Here is a 19,809-nt window from a genome sequence, read left to right on the forward strand (position 1 = left end):
ATCAAGAGAGACCATCACAGCTTTTCTGAGAAAGACAAATGTTCAGCTCAGCTCTGGTATCCCAGTGTGGAACAAAGGGTGTGCTGGAAACATTTCATCTTGAGAAAGTCATGCATAGCACCCAACAGCCTGTTGCAACTGTCAAAAGGAAAAAAAAATCCAAGACAAAAGTGGGGTGGGGGTCCACTCACACTTGTAGCTTTCTGGCACAGACATGAGTTTTGGGTATTAGTGCAGCAGATAACTGAAAAAAAAATGCTTCAAATGGTGATGCAAGCACCAAATTTGGCACACATACTCCTTAGACATTACTCTTTTAAAAATGCCGTGTACCCACGTGAACTTTCAATAGGCGGCCAAGAAGGGGTCAATTGAAGTTTTACACAGGGGTCAAAATTTAAAAATGCTCCAGTCATATTGAAAGGTATTCCATATTATTTGTCTGATCATAAAGATTCCAAAAAGGTATAGTTTGGACTATCTGTGAATGAATGTTCTGGAGTTATGGGGTAAAAACAGCAAGAACAGTGACAAAGGTCAATTTCAATTTGTACAGGGGTCAAAAGTTAAAGTTGCTCCAATTTTGGTAAAAAGTGGTGCAAATTACTGGTTGAGCTAATAGGATTAATAAATGGAATAGTTTTGACTGTGTTGCGTGCTTGGTTTGCAAAGTAAAGGTTAAACAATATCAGCATCCATTGGATTCTATGACATGTGACATATGCTACCCTGTAACATGATAACTAAGCATGTACATGATGCAAACTATTCCTTTTTAAAACCGTATTCACCTAACTAATAATTTGCATCACTTTTTACCAAAATTGGAGCAACTTTAACTTTTGACCCCTGTACAAATTGAAATTGACCTTTGTCACTGTTCTTGCTGTTTTTACCCCATAACTCCAGAACATTCATTCACAGATAGTCCAAACTATACCTTTTTGGAATCTTTATGATCAGACAAATAATATGGAATACCTTTCAATATGACTGGAGCATTTTTAAATTTTGACCCCTGTGTAAACTTCAATTGACCCCTTCTTGGCCGCCTATTGAAAGTTCACGTGGGTACACGGCATTTTTAAAAGAGTAATGTCTAAGGAGTATGTGTGCCAAATTTGGTGCTTACATCACCATTTGAAGGATCCCTCAGTAAATATTCACTTATCTGCTGCACTATATCCATCCTCGCAGTTAGATGCATCAGGAAGCTTCCAAGACATTGTTCCTTCCACGGAGAAGCACAAAACAAATAATAAATGAAAAATGGATCCCAACAATGATAAAACAGCCAAACGTGTCTACCACGACGACAGGCAGGTTGGTCCTGTTCCTGAGTGTTGAAAGAAGTGAACATCCACACACAGACATCTGGTTGGTGTCAGGGTTCCTGTCTTGTCAGAGCAGATGACAGACGTGCACCCCAGAGTCTCCACGGAGGGCAGACTGCGGACGATGGCATTTTTTTTGGCCATACGGCGAGTTCCCAAGGCCAGACAGGTGGTGATAACTGCAGGAAGACCCTCAGGGATGGCAGCCACAGCCCGCCACCGCGATCTTGAAGTAGTAGACGGCCCCTCGGATCCAGGAGCCTCCGTGGACGGGGTCGTTGAAGTGTCCGATGTTGATGATCCACACGGCGATGCAGATGAGCGAGATGACCTTGGAGAGCTGCTGCCCAAACTCATCCAGCTTCTGCTGCAGCGGCGTCTTGTCCTGCTCAGTGGCCACCATTTCATCGCGGATCTTACCGATCTCCGTGTTCACACCGGTGGCAACGACCACGCCCACAGCCTTCCCGGTGGCGACATTTGTGCCCTGAGACACAGCACGGAAATAAACAAATCTAAGTCTTGAATGAGAAAACTGCACGCAGTAACCAACAGGAAGTGTGACGGTGTTTACAGCTTACCGAGAAGAGCATGTTCTTCTTGTCCTGATTGACAGCCCGCGGGTCTGGCACCGGGTCGGTGTGTTTGATGACAGACACAGATTCACCTAAAACGCAGCAGTCAAATTTAAACTCTTTTACATCATGAATAAATGACTTTGTCTACTTTAAAGCAGCTTAACACAATCTGACCTAAACAACATCTCTTATTTTGAAAAGGCTGGAAACTGATGGGGAACGAATTGTATCTAAGTTTGAAATCATTTAGTTTTAAATGGTTGTAAACAGTTCAACACTCAAATTAGCAGGCATAAATGATTTTAAAGCCAAATGAACTACCGTACTTTTAAACAGCCTGAAAATGCTTTAACCTGACTTAGCTTTGCATTTGAATTCTTCGATTTATTTATTTATTTATTTTTGATAATTTTAACTAGATTAACTAGAATTTCAACTAGATTTTGAATGAATAAATTGGATAATTACAAATGCAACACGGCTACAAAAGTTAAACTTTGAATTTACATAACCAGTTTTCTTAACCACTTACAATATCAGTACATGCATTTTTATTTCATTAATTAAAATTGCAATATCATGACAGGCCTGTTGACAAATTTCCACTAAACTTGTTTTATGGATGACAGTGGACACCAGAATTGCCCTTAAGGGTTTGTTTTCACAAAGGTCAAGGTCACTGGAGTCAAAGGTCAAAATTTTGATGTTCATTCTGATGTTCATCAAACTTGGCACACAGATGTCATGGGTTGCAGTTTTCTTTGTGCTTGTGTTTTTTTAATGCACAGTAGCACATTTTTTAATCTGCAAGATCTGATGGCGCAAATAAATACTTTAGCAGTAATAATAAAACTAGCTGTAATTTTGAGACATACCACAGAAATAAAGTACTTAGCCACTTGACCTTTGACACTGGGTGACCTTGAAAGGTCAAATTCCAACAGTTTTAAGACAATATGGATTAAATAAGGTGGAAGGTTTGCAGACGCATCTTACCGGTCAGGATGGACTGATCTATCCTCAGGGTTGTTGACTTGATTGAACAGATACGAATGTCTGCAGGCACCTTGTCCCCAACTGTAAATGACACAGACAAATAAATAACAACAAACAAACAAGACAGCCACACTGTGTCTGCAAGCACATTCTGCTATTAATGACAACACCACAAAAATCAAGAAAAATAATGTCATTAACAAGAGCACCGCGCTCGTAGAGTGCAAACCTCTGCCAACACTAGTTTCAATTAGAATTTTCAAATTCAATTATTCAAGGTCAAAGTCCTGTTAGAAGTGACTTATAACATAATACAAAATATAGCTCAAAAGGGCTTTTCAATGTTAAAAAGAATCAAATATTAGAGAAATCCGCAATATTGATCAAATGTGGATCAAACTTAATCTGTTCATTGAGAGTGCCAGTTTGCACCTCCTCATTGTGACAAATGAGAGTGATTGAGGCACTTTTGATTGAGATATAATGCAAAATGTACACCAAATGGGCTTTTCAATATTAAATTCAAATGTCCATAAAATCCACAATCTGGATCAGATCCAGATCAAACTTTGTCAGGTGATAGTGAGTGTCAGTCTGCACCTCACTTTCAAATATGAGAGTGATTGGGGTACACTTGATTAAGATATAATGTAAAATATACATTCAATGGGGTTTTCAATGTTAAAAAATGGTCACAAAATCTGTAATCTAGATCAGATTCGGATCAAACTTTGTCAGTCAATAAAGGATACCATCCTACACATTTACAAATTTTTGAAAAATTGTTCAATATTAAAGGATAGGGATTTTTCCAGTTTTCCAACATTTTCCTGACTTTGCCTTTTGACTTCTGGCCAGTACAAATTCAGCAAAAATTTCATAATGATAGATAAAAATTGTGACCTGGAGGCTGTTTTTCAATTTAAATTTATTTTCTTTTTTATAGCGCCAAATCACAACAGAGTTGCCTCAAGGTGCTTCACACAAGTAAGGTCTAACCTTACTAACCCCCAGAGCAACAGTGGTAAGGAAAAACTCCCTCTGAGGAAGAAACCTCAAGCAGACCAGACTCAAAGGGTGATTACAGAACCATTCAAGAAACAATTCACAAACGAATATACAGGAAATGTTGGTGCACAGGACAGGAGGGTCTCCAGCACAAATACAACTCCCATCTCTGGATGGAGCTGCACCTTAAAATAGAGAAAAACAGAATCAGGCATCAGAAAGACAAGAAATACAGTATAATTTGCCAGAAAAACAGAAGAAATATTAAGGTGATGGCCGGACACTAGCTCTGAGCTTCACTAAAAGACCCAGAATTTAGGTAAAGTTGAGGCTGCGGCACGCTTTGTTTACTAATAAAATGAATTAAAAGAGTAAAAAGCGTAAAACAAAAACTATACCAGTCTGCTAGCCATACGAAAGGGAATATAAGTGCGTCTTAAGTCTGGACTTTAAAGTCTCCACAGAATCTGACTGTTTTATTGATGCAATGAGATCATTCCACAGAACAGGGGCATGATAAGAGAAAGCTCTATGACCTGCAGACTTCTTATTCACCCTAGGGACACAAAGTAGTCCTGCACCCTGAGAACGTAAAGCCCGGGCCGGTACGTAGGGTTTAATTAGGTCAGCTAGGTAGGGAGGTGCCAGTCCGTGAATAATTTTATAGATAGTAACAGAACCTTAAAATCTGATCTCACAGGGACAGGAAGCCAGTGAAGAGATGCCAAAATGGGTGTAATGTGTTCAAACTTTCTGCTTCGTGTCAAAAGTCTGGCTGCAGCATTTTGAACCAATTGCAGAGCCCTAATGCTGGACTGCGGTAAACCAGAAAATAGAACATTGCATGGCTGTTCACAAACAATCAATCAGACAGTGGCGATAACATTACCTCATCCAACTTCGTTGGTGGAGGTAATAACCATTTAAGTTATTCAGCAGGACAAAGTTATTTCTCCAAGTAATGTGGATTTGTGTCAGGAAGGGCATCCGGCGTAAAACTTGTGCCAATTCAATATGCAGATCCACCTTGGATCTGCTGTGGTGATCCCGAGTGAAAACAAGGGAAAAGTTGAAGGGACTTACTTTAGCTAGAGAAAAGTTAAAGGTGGTGAGATGGCCAAGTGTTCAGTCCAGGTGCTTCCACAACAGAAGGTTGCTGGTTCAAGGCCACCTATGTTCATTCTCCATGTAATGTGAAGGAGCATCAGGAGTTTGACCCCCTCACTATATTTCTGATCTCTTATCTCCCCATGTGCTGTCTCAGCCCCTATGCTGCTAAGTCCATCTTGCCATTTAAGTTCTTCTTAAATAAGACTTCCTAGCCTTCCTGTGATCACCTGTCATCCCAACACTGGAAGAAAGAACTTGTTGTTCCTCTCTGGAAAGGAAAGGGTGATCACCTGGACTGCAACAACTTCAGTAGTACCCCACTGCTCTCTGTGTTTGGTGTAATTCAGTGCCAGCTGCGTGCTGCTCAGCAACCAGAGTAGTCCAACTTCTAATTTCATGTCCAACAAGTCAATTATCGACTGCAACCCACACTGCGAGTACTCACTGAATGCAAGCCCAACTATCAGCAATGCTTCTATGTAGCTTATATTGACTTTTGCAAAGATCAATCTATCTTTGTTAGTTGGTTATGTACCACAGGCCTTTAAGGTGGCAGTAATTAAACCATTACTTAAAAAGCCATCACTTGACCCAGCTATCTTAGCTAATTATAGGCCAATCTCCAACCTTCCTTTTCTCTCAAAGATTCTTGAGAGGGTAGTTGTAAAACAGCTAACTGATCACCTGCAGAGGAATGGTCTATTTGAAGAGTTTCAGTCAGGTTTTAGAATTCATCATAGTACAGAAACAGCATTAGTGAAGGTTACAAATGATCTTCTTATGGCTTCGGACAGTGGACTTATCTCTGTGCTTGTTCTGTTGGACCTCAGTGCTGCTTTTGATACTGTTGACCATAAAATTTTATTACAGAGATTAGAGCATGTCATAGGTATTAAAGGCATTGCGCTGCGGTGGTTTGAATCATATTTGTCTAATAGATTACAGTTTGTTCATGTAAATGGGGAGTCTTCTTCACGGACTGGAGTTAATTGTGGAGTTCCACAAGGTTCTGTGCTAGGACCAATTTTATTCACTTTATACATGCTTCCCTTGGGCAGTATTATTAGACGGTATTGCTTAAATTTTCATTGTTACGCAGATGATACCCAGCTTTATCTATCCATGAAGCCAGAGGATACACACCAATTAGCTAAACTGCAGGATTGTCTTACAGACATAAAGACATGGATGACCTCTAATTTCCTGCTTTTAAACTCAGAAAAACTGAAGTATTGTACTTGGCCCCACAAATCTTAGAAGCATGGTGTCTAACCAGATCGTTACTCTGGATGGCATTTCCCTGATCTCTAGTAATACTGTGAGAAATCTTGGAGTTATTTTTGATCAGGATATGTCATTCAAAGCGCATATTAAACAAATATGTAGGACTGCCTTTTTGCATTTACGCAATATCTCTAAATCAGAAAGGTCTTGTCTCAGAGTGATGCTGAAACACTAATTCATGCATTATTTCCTCTAGGCTGGACTATTGTAATTCATTATTATCAGGTTGTCCTAAAAGTTCCCTAAAAAGCCTTCAGTTGGTTCAGAATGCTGCAGCTAGAGTACTGACGGGGACTAGCAGGAGAGAGCATATCTCACCCGTGTTGGCCTCCCTTCATTGGCTTCCTGTTAATGCTAGAATAGAATTTAAAATTCTTCTTCTTACTTATAAGGTTTTGAATAATAGGTCCCATCTTATCTTAGGGACCTCGTAGTACCATATCACCCCAATAGAGCGCTTCGCTCTCAGACTGCAGCTTACTTGTAGTTCCTAGGGTTTGTAAGAGTAGAATGGAGGCAGAGCCTTCAGCGTTCAGGCTCCTCTCCTGTGGAACCAGCTCCCAATTCAGATCAGGGAGACAGATACCCTCTCTACTTTTAAGATTAGGCTTAAAACTTTCCTTTTCGCTAAGGCTTATAGTTAGGGCTGGATCGGGTGACCCTGGACCATCCCTTGGTTATGTTGCTTTAGACGTAGACTGTGGGGGGGTTCCCATGATGCACTGTTTCTTTCTCTTTTTGCTCCGTATGCATCACTCTGCATTTAATCATTAGTGATCGATCTCTTTTTCCTGGTTCTTTCCCTCAGCCCCAACCAGTCTCAGCAGAAGACTGCCCCTCCCTGAGCCTGGTTCTGCTGGAGGTTTCTTCCTGTTAAAAGGAGTTTTTCCTTCCCACTGTGGCCAAGTGCTTGCTCATAGGGGGTCGTTTTGACCGTTGGGGTTTTTCATAATATTGTATGGCCTTGCCTTGCCAATGTGGAGCGCCTTGGGGCAACTGTTTGTTGTGATTTGGCGCTATATAAGAAAAAGTTGATTGATTGATTGATCTTGTTTCAGTTGTCAAGCCGCTTTGCAGGACTCCCTGAGAAGTCACTGAATTCCCCAACAAGTTATTGGATATCATAGTCAGCCTTTGCACAGGAAATGTGTTCTGGCCCCTACTATGTTTAATGCTTACACAACCTGGGTTCACATACCGTCTAAGTTCTAGTGTCTTTGGTGCCTTTGTGGTGAGGAATGGATTACTGGAATTGGACACTGTGGATGACACTGGGATTTCTGTGGAATCGCTGGATGTCCTGATTGCACCACATGAAAGTTGACTAAGTAGTGGAATGTCTGTGTTCCAGACTACAATTCAGGTTTTTTGGTGACATCGTGGCATTAGCCATCAGAAAAGAATCTCTTTGTGGTGAAACTGTCAAACTTCAATTCATTTATGCAGTGCCAACTCACAACATGAGTCACCTCAAGGGGCTTTACAAAAGTACGGTCCATCCTTATCCAACCCTGCCAATCAATTTTTTTGATTACAGGAAGAAACCTCCAGCAGGCCAGACTCAGTGAGGTAACCATCTGCTTTTTCCAAAACTTGTGGACAGATTTATCTCAGAAGTGACACTCAGACTGAGACATTTGGGAGTCATGAGGTTGTTTAGTGATGCCGATATCTTTGCAGGAGAATGAAGGTCCAAGACTTTAGGGTCCTGTGCTTCCTGTTCTTATTGTATGGTTGTGAGACTTGGACTCAAATCAGTGACCTAAGGCTTCCACTGAATGTCTTTGGTTATAGGTCTCTCTGAGGAATCCTTGGGTACTGTTGGAAGGATTTGGGGAGGGGATGAGGCCTACTATTTGTATTGTGTGGAATGTCACCTATGACACTATGGCCAATGTGGCAAACTTTCCTGAGCAGACCACTCAGTCCTGAGGATCCTGAGTGGTCTGCCTGGTGGTTGGCCATCAGGACCCAGGATGGTTCTGAAGAGAGACGGCTGCTGCGATGCGTGGCACTCGTGCATGCTCCCAGACCTGACATGTCTGTAGATAAATAATACCGTGTTTGATTCCAGTTTCCTCCTCAGTATGTCTGTGTACAGGCTAAACAAATGTTTAATACATAAAAAGAAGTAGAAGCTCAGTGATGTTATAAATTAAAGTGAAGAAGCACGGCTCATTATGGGCTGATCATGGTGCCGCACACCACCAGAGCAGTGCATCACTGCAGGGAAAGCAGAGAGGTGGAAGGGGAGGGACTGAAGAAGCCATAAAATGACTATCTCAAAGGAAAAGGCCAATTTGGGTAAATCAGAACTGCAGTGACCTAATTCAGCATCTTAATGGTACATAAAGGCAGCGGAAACTGGGGAAATGGCTCAAGCTGTGGCACAGTTCTGTCCATACATAGTCCTATGTATGTTATGTGTCGGACGCAGCCCGGAGAACGACCAGCGTTTGAAGGACCCAGTATAAAATAAGCAGAGCATGGTACAAAGGATGACAGAGTTTAATAAACCATAACAGTGATGTGATAATACAACAAATAAGTGCGCGGTCTGCGAGGTGGTAATTACGGTGCGCTCCCAGCTGCACAAACGGTCCAGAGCCAGAAACAGTTCGGACCCAAGGACCCCGCCGACACCCCCCAGGTGGCCGCGACAAACCGAGTCTGTGAAAGAAGAAATCATCATGTGAGTCCACACTCCACACACAGAGAGGACCGCTCAAAGGTGTACAAACAGCAAACACTTCCTGGCTTAAATTACTAATCAGCTTCCCTCCCTGCAGGCATGGAACAGCCAGTTCATATAACGCAACTGCAGTGGAAGCTGATTAAACGACTAACATAACAGCTCAATACAATAAGGTGTGAGGGACACCACATTTACTGACTGTACAAATGTTAGTCACAAAACCTAACGTACCTCAGGAAGTGTGCTGACAAGCGTGAGACCTCACCCCCTCCTCTTTCACAGACCATGCATCAAACCTGGATGTTCTCTGCATCCACTGATGATGAGATGGCTCTCGAGACGACGATCTCACCCGTCTGGTCACAAGGTCGAGTCTCTGGCAAACACACACTGTGCACTCCAGACTTAAATGCCACCATGTTCCAATCCGTGTAGATGCACCACAGCTGTGAGTCCTGACGAGCTGCACGTGATCAGCCTCAGGTGATCAGGGTGAGGTCCTGATAAACTCAGCTACACAGCCACTCAGTCCCAAATGCGCACCAACTGGGAGGAAAACCAAAAGACAGAAACAGAAGACAAACAAAAGCCAGCCAGGCACGCCAGCCACAACAGCACCCCACCCTCACGGGAAGCCTCCCGGCGACCACACAAACCTGGCCCAGGAGAAACACCCCCCTCCAGGGACCATGGCTGGAAACCATATCTGCATTCATCTTCCAACAGAATCTTCATTTAACAGAACGGTTGATGTCTTCTCCTCTGGCTGCATCTTTGCCTTTGTTTCTGTCAGTCAATTAGCACAGGTGTGGCCAGGAGTTCTTGAACCTGTGCGGTCAGCCTTTGTCCAACCATGTTCACAGTCTGATTAGTCATAAAACAAAAAAGACAAACACAAACAACCAAACCACCCACCCCTCCCCAGAGGACCGTTCCATCAAACCCCGGGAAGGGGAGAAAGAAAAACAACCCAAACTTAAGCTTGCAAATAAAACGCTAACACCCCCCCCCCCCCCCCCCGACGACATCAATCAATCAATCAATTTTTTTTATATAGCGCCAAATCACAACAAACAGTTGCCCCAAGGCGCTTTATATTGTAAGGCAAGGCCATACAATAATTATGTAAAACCCCAACGGTCAAAACGACCCCCTGTGAGCAAGCACTTGGCTACAGTGGGAAGGAAAAACTCCCTTTTAACAGGAAGAAACCTCCAGCAGAACCAGGCTCAGGGAGGGGCAGTCTTCTGCTGGACTGGTTGGGGCTGAGGGAGAGAACCAGGAAAAAGACATGCTGTGGAGGGGAGCAGAGATCGATCACTAATGATTAAATGCAGAGTGGTGCATACAGAGCAAAAAGAGAAAGAAACAGTGCATCATGGGAACCCCCCAGCAGTCTACGTCTATAGCAGCATAACTAAGGGATGGTTCAGGGTCACCTGATCCAGCCCTAACTATAAGCTTTAGCAAAAAGGAAAGTTTTAAGCCTAATCTTAAAAGTAGAGAGGGTGTCTGTCTCCCTGATCTGTATTGGGAGCTGGTTCCACAGGAGAGGAGCCTGAAAGCTGAAGGCTCTGCCTCCCATTCTACTCTTACAAACCCTAGGAACTACAAGTAAGCCTGCAGTCTGAGAGCGAAGCGCTCTATTGGGGTGATATGGTACTATGAGGTCCCTAAGATAAGATGGGACCTGATTATTCAAAACCTTATAAGTAAGAAGAAGAATTTTAAATTCTATTCTAGAATTAACAGGAAGCCAATGAAGAGAGGCCAATATGGGTGAGATATGCTCTCTCCTTCCAGTCCCCGTCAGTACTCTAGCTGCAGCATTTTGAATTAACTGAAGGCTTTTTAGGGAACTTTTAGGACAACCTGATAATAATGAATTACAATAGTCCAGCCTAGAGGAAATAAATGCATGAATTAGTTTTTCAGCATCACTCTGAGACAAGACCTTTCTAATTTTAGAGATATTGCGTAAATGCAAAAAAGCAGTCCTACATATTTGTTTAATATGCGCTTTGAATGACATATCCTGATCAAAAATGACTCCAAGATTTCTCACAGTATTACTAGAGGTCAGGGTAATGCCATCCAGAGTAAGGATCTGGTTAGACACCATGTTTCTAAGATTTGTGGGGCCAAGTACAATAACTTCAGTTTTATCTGAGTTTAAAGCAGGAAATTAGAGGTCATCCATGTCTTTATGTCTGTAAGACAATCCTGCAGTTTAGCTAATTGGTGTGTGTCCTCTGGCTTCATGGATAGATAAAGCTGGGTATCATCTGCGTAACAATGAAAATTTAAGCAATACCGTCTAATAATACTGCCTAAGGGAAGCATATATAAAGTGAATAAAATTGGTCCTAGCACAGAACCTTGTGGAACTCCATAATTAACTTTAGTCTGTGAAGAAGATTCCCCATTTACATGAACAAATTGTAATCTATTAGACAAATATGATTCAAACCACCGCAGCGCAGTGCCTTTAATACCTATGGCATGCTCTAATCTCTGTAATAAAATTTTATGGTCAACAGTATCAAAAGCAGCACTGAGGTCTAACAGAACAAGCACAGAGATGAGTCCACTGTCCGAGGCCATAAGAAGATAATTTTTAACCTTCACTAATGCTGTTTCTGTACTATGATGAATTCTAAAACCTGACTGAAACTCTTCAAATAGACCATTCCTCTGCAGATGATCAGTTAGCTGTTTTAAACTACCCTTTCAAGAATTTTTGAGAGAAAAGGAAGGTTGGAGATTGGCCTATAATTAGCTAAGATAGCTGGGTCAAGTGATGGCTTTTTAAGTAATGGTTTAATTACTGCCACCTTAAAAGCCTGTGGTACATAGCCAACTAACAAAGATAGATTGATCATATTTAAGATCGAAGCATTAAATAATGGTAGGGCTTCCTTGAGCAGCCTGGTAGGAATGGGGTCTAATAAACATGTTGATGGTTTGGATGAAGTAACTAATGAAAATAACTCAGACGGAACAATCGGAGAGAAAGAGTCTAACCAAATACCAGCATCACTGAAAGCAGCCAAAGATAACGATACGTCTTTGGGATGGTTATGAGTAATTTTTTCTCTAATAGTTAAAATTTTGTTAGCAAAGAAAGTCATGAAGTCATTACTAGTTAAAGTTAATGGAATACTCAGCTCAATAGAGCTCTGACTCTTTGTCAGCCTGGCTACAGTGCTGAAAAGAAACCTGGGGTTGTTCTTATTTTCTTCAATTAGTGATGAGTAGAAAGATGTCCTAGCTTTACGGAGGGCTTTTTTATAGAGCAACAGACTCTTTTTCCAGGCTAAGTGAAGATCTTCTAAATTAGTGAGACGCCATTTCCTCTCCAACTTACGGGTTATCTGCTTTAAGCTACGCGTTTGTGAGTTATACCACGGAGTCAGACACTTCTGATTTAAAGCTCTCTTTTTCAGAGGAGCTACAGCATCCAAAGTTGTCTTCAATGAGGATGTAAAACTATTGACGAGATACTCTATCTCCCTTACAGAGTTTAGGTAGCTACTCTGCACTGTGTTGTTATATGGCATTAGAGAACATAAAGAAGGAATCATATCCTTAAACCTAGTTACAGCGCTTTCTGAAAGACTTCTAGTGTAATGAAACTTATTCCCTACTGCTGGGTAGTCCATCAGAGTAAATGTAAATGTTATTAAGAAATGATCAGACAGAAGGGAGTTTTCAGGGAATACTGTTAAGTCTTCTATTTCCATACCATAAGTCAGAACAAGATCTAAGATATGATTAAAGTGGTGGGTGGACTCATTTACTTTTTGAGCAAAGCCAATAGAGTCTAATAATAGATTAAATGCAGTGTTGAGGCTGTCATTCTCAGCATCTGTGTGGATGTTAAAATCGCCCACTATAATTATCTTATCTGAGCTAAGCACTAAGTCAGACAAAAGGTCTGAAAATTCACAGAGAAACTCACAGTAACGACCAGGTGGACGATAGATAATAACAAATAAAACTGGGACATGTAGGGACCAACACCTCCCAGAGGACATCCCGCCAGCTCCAGGAGTAATAACCACAGCCGAGGTCCCTCTGGGATCCAAGGTCACCCACGGGGACTCCCAGCGCCTCCCAGAGGACCGTTCCATCAACCCCAGGAGACGCTTCCCCTCATGACCAACGGACCCAGCCCCGGCCGTCTATGGCTAGATGGACCCACAGCCCTTTCCCCCCCAGAGGACACCACAGTCACACCCTGAGGGTGGAAACTGGGAGGAAAAACAAAAGAAAATAAAAAAAAAAACATACAAACAAAACAACCCCAACCCCACCCCCTTGGCGCAGTGGAAACTGGAAGTACGTCCAGCGTCACCAACCATGACTATACCCCAGAAGTCAACCGGGAGGAGTGGAACAGCGGTTATGGCAGACGGCACAAAACGGCGCCACTCCTCCGACTTCCAAACCAGCCACCAGCTGCGGGTATATCCCACTGCCCCAAACCTCAGCCACGCCGATGGCAGATGGCTCAAAGGCGCGCTGAAGCCGGAGGTGGAACAGGGAATCAACAAACAAAAAAAACAACAACGCCCCGAACCCCCCCCCCCTCCCAGGTGCAGAGGTTACCTGGGAAACGCCCAGCATAACCAAACTGCACCACTCCAGCAACGCCGACACGTACGACTCACACGGCTGGAGTCAGAGGAGAAGAGAGGGCATAACAAAAAACAAAAAAAAAAAAAGAAAAAAGAAAAAACAACCCAATTACCCCCCCATCACCCCCCAGGGGACCGTCCCATCAAACCCTGGGAGGTGAAACTAAAAGAAATAAAAAGAAAGACTAACAGACTAACATGAAGTTGCTTGGGTCCTTTTTAAGCTCCAAACAGACTGCAGGGTCACGACCCCAGACACTAATAGTGTAAAAAAAAAAATCCCATGCAAAAACCAACTCAAAAAACACCCACACAAAATGAACTAACACAAAACTAATAAGTGATTTATACCGTCAAGCTCAAACAAATGGCACACACCTGATCCACCTTAAGAGCTATGACGGTAATGTGACTCAGTCACCAACAGAGGGAGCCAGAGTGCTAAAGATGAAAAACCCCCTTTGGTAACTGAGAAAACAAACTCAAGCTGCTTTTCCTGTGAGCAGCTCTGTGTAACACACAACCAAAATGTGTTTCAACTAAATAACACCGGAGCTGACACAACAGACGCAGTAGTTATCTTCATCCGGGGAAACGGGGCTACAACTGTAACACGGGAAGCTCAGCGACCCGTGCCACAGAGCTCCGCCGTGCGCGTTCACCCATTACAGACACACTCTTGCAGCTCCCGTTTAAACCTCTTATCCGGTCGGAGCGTGACGCGAAGCCGTCGCCAGTCACACTCCACCACGATCCACGGATAAGGCACAAACACAGGAAACACGGCTGCAAGAGAGCACGAATCAGTATTCAGTAATGGGTTGTCAAACACGCACCATCCGGGCGGAGAGCACCCGCAACTGATCCGGATAACTTCTGAACGTCTGCTGCCGCCTTCCCGGCGCGTTACCGTCTCTGCTACCGCTGGGTCCGTGATGTTTGTCCAGAGACTACTGTTATGTGTTGGACACAGCCCGGAGAACCGACCAGCGTTTGAAGGACCCAGTATAAAATAAGCAGAGCACGGTACAAAGGATAACAGAGTTTAATAAACATAACAGTGATGTGATAATACAACAAATAAGTGCGCGGTCTGCGAGGTGGTAATTACGGTGCGCTCACAGCAGCACAAACGGTCCAGAGCCAGAAACAGTTCGGACCCAAGGACCCCGCCGACACCCCCCAGGTGGCCGCGACAAACCGAGTCTGTGAAAGAAGAAATCATCATGTGAGTCCACACTCCACACACAGAGAGACCGCTCAAAGGTGCACAAACAGCAAACACTTCCTGGCTTAATTACTAATCAGCTTCCCTCCCTGCAGGCATGGAACAGCCAGTTCACATAACTCAACTGCAGTGGAAGCTGATTAAAACGACTAACATAACAGCTCAATACAATAAGGTGTGAGGGACACCACATTTACTGACTGTACAAATGTTAGTCACAAAACCTAACGTACCTCAGGAAGTGTGCTGACGAGCGTGAGACCTCACCCCCTCCTCTTTCACAGACCATGCATCAAACCTGGACGTTCTCTGCATCCACTGATGATGAGATGGCTCTCGAGACGACGATCTCACCCGTCTGGTCACAAGGTCGAGTCTCTGGCAAACACACACTGTGCACTCCAGACTTAAATGCCACCATGTTCCAATCCGTGTAGATGCACCACAGCTGTGAGTCCTGACGAGCTGCACATGATCAGCCTCAGGTGATCAGGGTGAGGTCCTGATAAACTCAGATACACAGCCACTCAGTCCCAAATGCGCACCACCTGGGAGGAAAACCAAAAGACAGAAACAGAAGACAAACAAAAGCCAGCCAGGCACGCCAGCCACAACAATGTAGCTACAAATGCAAACTGTCAGAGTGATTTGAATGATGCCAATCAAGAATGTGGCACACTTACAACTCAGAAATCCAAACATTCTTGTTTATTATAGAATACATGAAGGAAACAAGCATTCAGAGAATTCCTAATCTCGGCTCTCACCATCTCCCAAAATGTGTTGGTGAATACTGCAGACATAGTAGCAGTGAGTGATGGAAAATTACTGAGCTGATCCAGACAAATTACAATTAAAACAACTGAGTAAAGTTGGTAAATATCTGTTTAGACTTGTACATATTCTGATAATACAGACAAGGTTTACTGGTTGTTATACGCACCATGTGGGGCCCACTTTGATTTGGCCTGTCATGTCGCTCAGAATACCGTTTTGAACAAAAGAGGTATTTTTATTTCTGCCCTAACAAAGGGCCTTTTAGGGCCTTTTAATGCACTTTGATGTAACATTTACATTCATTTTTGGCCTGTGGCTCTCCACACATTCATTTTTGGCCCTTCATGGAAAAACATTTGACCACAGTAGACAGCAGTATGTAAATGAGGATGATTGAAAGATTGATGAGTTACTGATCGAAAGCACAAAATATGTTCAATCAGTCACTTGCAGGTGTGCACAATTTAAGACCAACATATACCTGTTAACTTGAACATTTACCAAATCAAAAATGAATCTCTCTTTAAGAGATTTGTCTGCTCTTTCATGGGAGGTGCAAGGTGTGCAGCACAAGCCCGGATTCAGCATTGTTACCGCGTGAATATCACCCACCCACACAAATACAAATGATCTTGATTGTATTCACTTAAGTCACCCCGTTATAAATACACTCACCAGTCACTTTATTGGGCACACCTGGCTAGTACCGGATTGGATACCCTTTTGCCTTCAGAACTGCCTTAATTCTTCAAGGTGTTGGTAAAATTCCTCAGAGAAGAGATGTTGGTCCATATGGACATGATAGCATCACTCAGTCATTATTCAACCATTCTGCCCATTTTCAGACATCATCAAGACATTTTCGTCCACACGACTGCCGCTCTCCGGATAGCTTCTCTTTTTTCGGACCATTCTCTTTAAACCCTACAGATGATTGTGTGTGAAAATCCCAGTAGATCAACAGTTTCTGAAATACTAAGACCAGCCCGCCTGGCACCAACAACCATGCCACCATCATTTAAATCCCCTTTCTTCCCCATTCTGATGCTCAGTGTGAACTTCAGCAAGTCATCTTCACCACATCTAGAAGCCTAAATACAACAAGTTGCTGCCATGTGATGAGTAGCTATTTGTGTTAACAAGCAACTGAACAGGTGTACCTAATAAAGTGGCGACTCAGTGTCCATTTCTTGTATCTGGATACTGTGGCGAGCTAGGATGACCTGAATAAATTAGCATTTCATGCTGGCCAAATGGTTAGTGTGCTTGCTGTCAAAGCAGAAGGTTCTCAGTTCAAGGCCACCTGTACCTGTTCTCCACAATATGTAGAACTTGTGCCAAATCAGCATGCAGATGTGCTGTGGTAACCCCAAAGGGAGAAGCTGAAAGAACTCCCTTATTATCGGTTTAAGGTGACAATCTTCAAATGCAGGTGTTGTTTTGTGTTTCATGGCATGTAAATTGACTCTGGTGTTAATATATTCTCTTCCCATTCACATAACTCAAGAGTATGTGATATAAAATAAGTTTTATGCTGTATTTGTTGCTGTCACTTTCCATGGGTGTTGTCCACAGTGCTGATGCGTGGGTGCTGCTGTCAGCCCCTGTGCGTGGCCACTGTAAAGTAACATTTAATTGTGGTGTTTTCTATGTTAAAGAAGATTATAGCATGAAGATTAAAAAAGACATACCCCAAACAGTTCACAGGGAAGGACTTAGTATCAGATTTATGCATGCCTGCCTTGATCACACAAGGATCAAGATTTCAAACACGCTAAATTACACATACAATCTCAACCCTTTAGTCCTTGATAAATTGTGTTGTGTGTGCAAACCTCACCTATTTGCATCTTCAACACCCCCAACTTTGTGCACTCGGGGGGACACACCCCAAATGACATATCCATGAAGACAACTGTGTTAATTGGACAATACATTCTACTTTACGCATTTGGAAGACACAATCTTCAGGGCACACTGTTAGGAAATCAGCATGCACATTTTTTGTGGCAGCTATGGTGTTTATGCAGGTTTTTACACAAACAGACCTTCAGTAAATGAGGCCCTTAATGTCTAAGTTATTGCAAAGAGCTGAGATGGTATCACATGAATGAAATCAGCTGAATGGTTTCTGAGATATCCATCTGGACACACACACACACACACACACACACACACACACACACACACACACACACACACACACACACACACACACACACACACACACACACACACACACACACACACAAAGTGATTACAATAATCTTGCAAACTCTTTTGGAAGCTCGCCAAACCAGCCTCCTAAATCAGGACCAAAGTCAAATCTCCACTGATGACCGATAATGAGCAAAGATTTGGACAAATGCACCAGTGACACAATTCCTGTGTGAGGGGAAGCATGTCCCGTAATCCAAAACCCACTCTGCCCTTGACAGGCAGAAGAAAATAGCAATGGCACCAACAATGCACGTAGCCAAAAATGGAAAAAGTATTTCAATACGTATCCCAATACGCTGAACGGGTTTAAATATGGACGTGTGATGGCAGCTGTTTGCAGGAAGACAACAGCAGCTACGCTTCATCACTGAAGCACAAAGACTTAGTCCCAGAACCTTGATGTCACCTGAGAGTCTCTTTGTGTCTGAACCCTCACAAATCATCTCGTCAGCTTGTTATTGCACAGCTAAAATGTTTGTAATCTTCATACAGTTCCAGCCGGGCGTGCATGTCACCGTCTCAGTTGTTGTGTCTTGATCGTCTTGCCTGTATAGGTGACGATTTGTCACTGTGGCACATGACTCGGTGACAAGCTGGAGTGAGAGTGAGCTCATTAGAGCTAATGACAGCAGACCCATCAGCGGCACTGGAAAATCAAGAGAGACCATCACAGCTTTTCTGAGAAAGACAAATGTTCAGCTCAGCTCTGGTATCCCAGTGTGGAACAAAGGGTGTGCTGGAAACATTTCATCTTGAGAAAGTCATGCATAGCACCCAACAGCCTGTTGCAACTGTCAAAAGGAAAAAAAAAATCCAAGACAAAAGTGGGGTGGGGGTCCACTCACACTTGTAGCTTTCTGGCACAGACATGAGTTTTGGGTATTAGTGCAGCAGATAACTGAAAAAAAAATGCTTCAAATGGTGATGCAAGCACCAAATTTGGCACACATACTCCTTAGACATTACTCTTTTAAAAATGCCGTGTACCCACGTGAACTTTCAATAGGCGGCCAAGAAGGGGTCAATTGAAGTTTTACACAGGGGTCAAAATTTAAAAATGCTCCAGTCATATTGAAAGGTATTCCATATTATTTGTCTGATCATAAAGATTCCAAAAAGGTATAGTTTGGACTATCTGTGAATGAATGTTCTGGAGTTATGGGGTAAAAACAGCAAGAACAGTGACAAAGGTCAATTTCAATTTGTACAGGGGTCAAAAGTTAAAGTTGCTCCAATTTTGGTAAAAAGTGGTGCAAATTACTGGTTGAGCTAATAGGATTAATAAATGGAATAGTTTTGACTGTGTTGCGTGCTTGGTTTGCAAAGTAAAGGTTAAACAATATCAGCATCCATTGGATTCTATGACATGTGACATATGCTACCCTGTAACATGATAACTAAGCATGTTACATGATGCAAACTATTCCTTTTTAAAACCGTATTCACCTAACTAATAATTTGCATCACTTTTTACCAAAATTGGAGCAACTTTAACTTTTGACCCCTGTACAAATTGAAATTGACCTTTGTCACTGTTCTTGCTGTTTTTACCCCATAACTCCAGAACATTCATTCACAGATAGTCCAAACTATACCTTTTTGGAATCTTTATGATCAGACAAATAATATGGAATACCTTTCAATATGACTGGAGCATTTTTAAATTTTGACCCCTGTGTAAAACTTCAATTGACCCCTTCTTGGCCGCCTATTGAAAGTTCACGTGGGTACACGGCATTTTTAAAAGAGTAATGTCTAAGGAGTATGTGTGCCAAATTTGGTGCTTACATCACCATTTGAAGGATCCCTCAGTAAATATTCACTTATCTGCTGCACTATATCCATCCTCGCAGTTAGATGCATCAGGAAGCTTCCAAGACATTGTTCCTTCCACGGAGAAGCACAAAACAAATAATAAATGAAAAATGGATCCCAACAA

At 42.7% G+C, this 19,809-nt stretch overlaps 1 protein-coding gene across 1 annotated transcript in view; it reads right to left on the reverse strand.

The window, feature by feature from the left end:
* Positions 1 to 19,809, reverse strand: part of LOC117511269 (sarcoplasmic/endoplasmic reticulum calcium ATPase 2-like) — a 141,766-nt gene that overhangs the window by 47,110 nt on the left and 74,847 nt on the right. Inside the window, 2 exon segments of the mRNA XM_034171277.1 lie at positions 1,916 to 2,001; positions 2,909 to 2,989. Coding sequence (XP_034027168.1) covers positions 1,916 to 2,001; positions 2,909 to 2,989 — 167 coding nt within the window.

The sequence above is a fragment of the Thalassophryne amazonica genome, chromosome 5 (genome assembly GCF_902500255.1).
Source record: "Thalassophryne amazonica chromosome 5, fThaAma1.1, whole genome shotgun sequence".
Lineage (NCBI taxonomy): Eukaryota > Metazoa > Chordata > Actinopteri > Batrachoidiformes > Batrachoididae > Thalassophryne > Thalassophryne amazonica.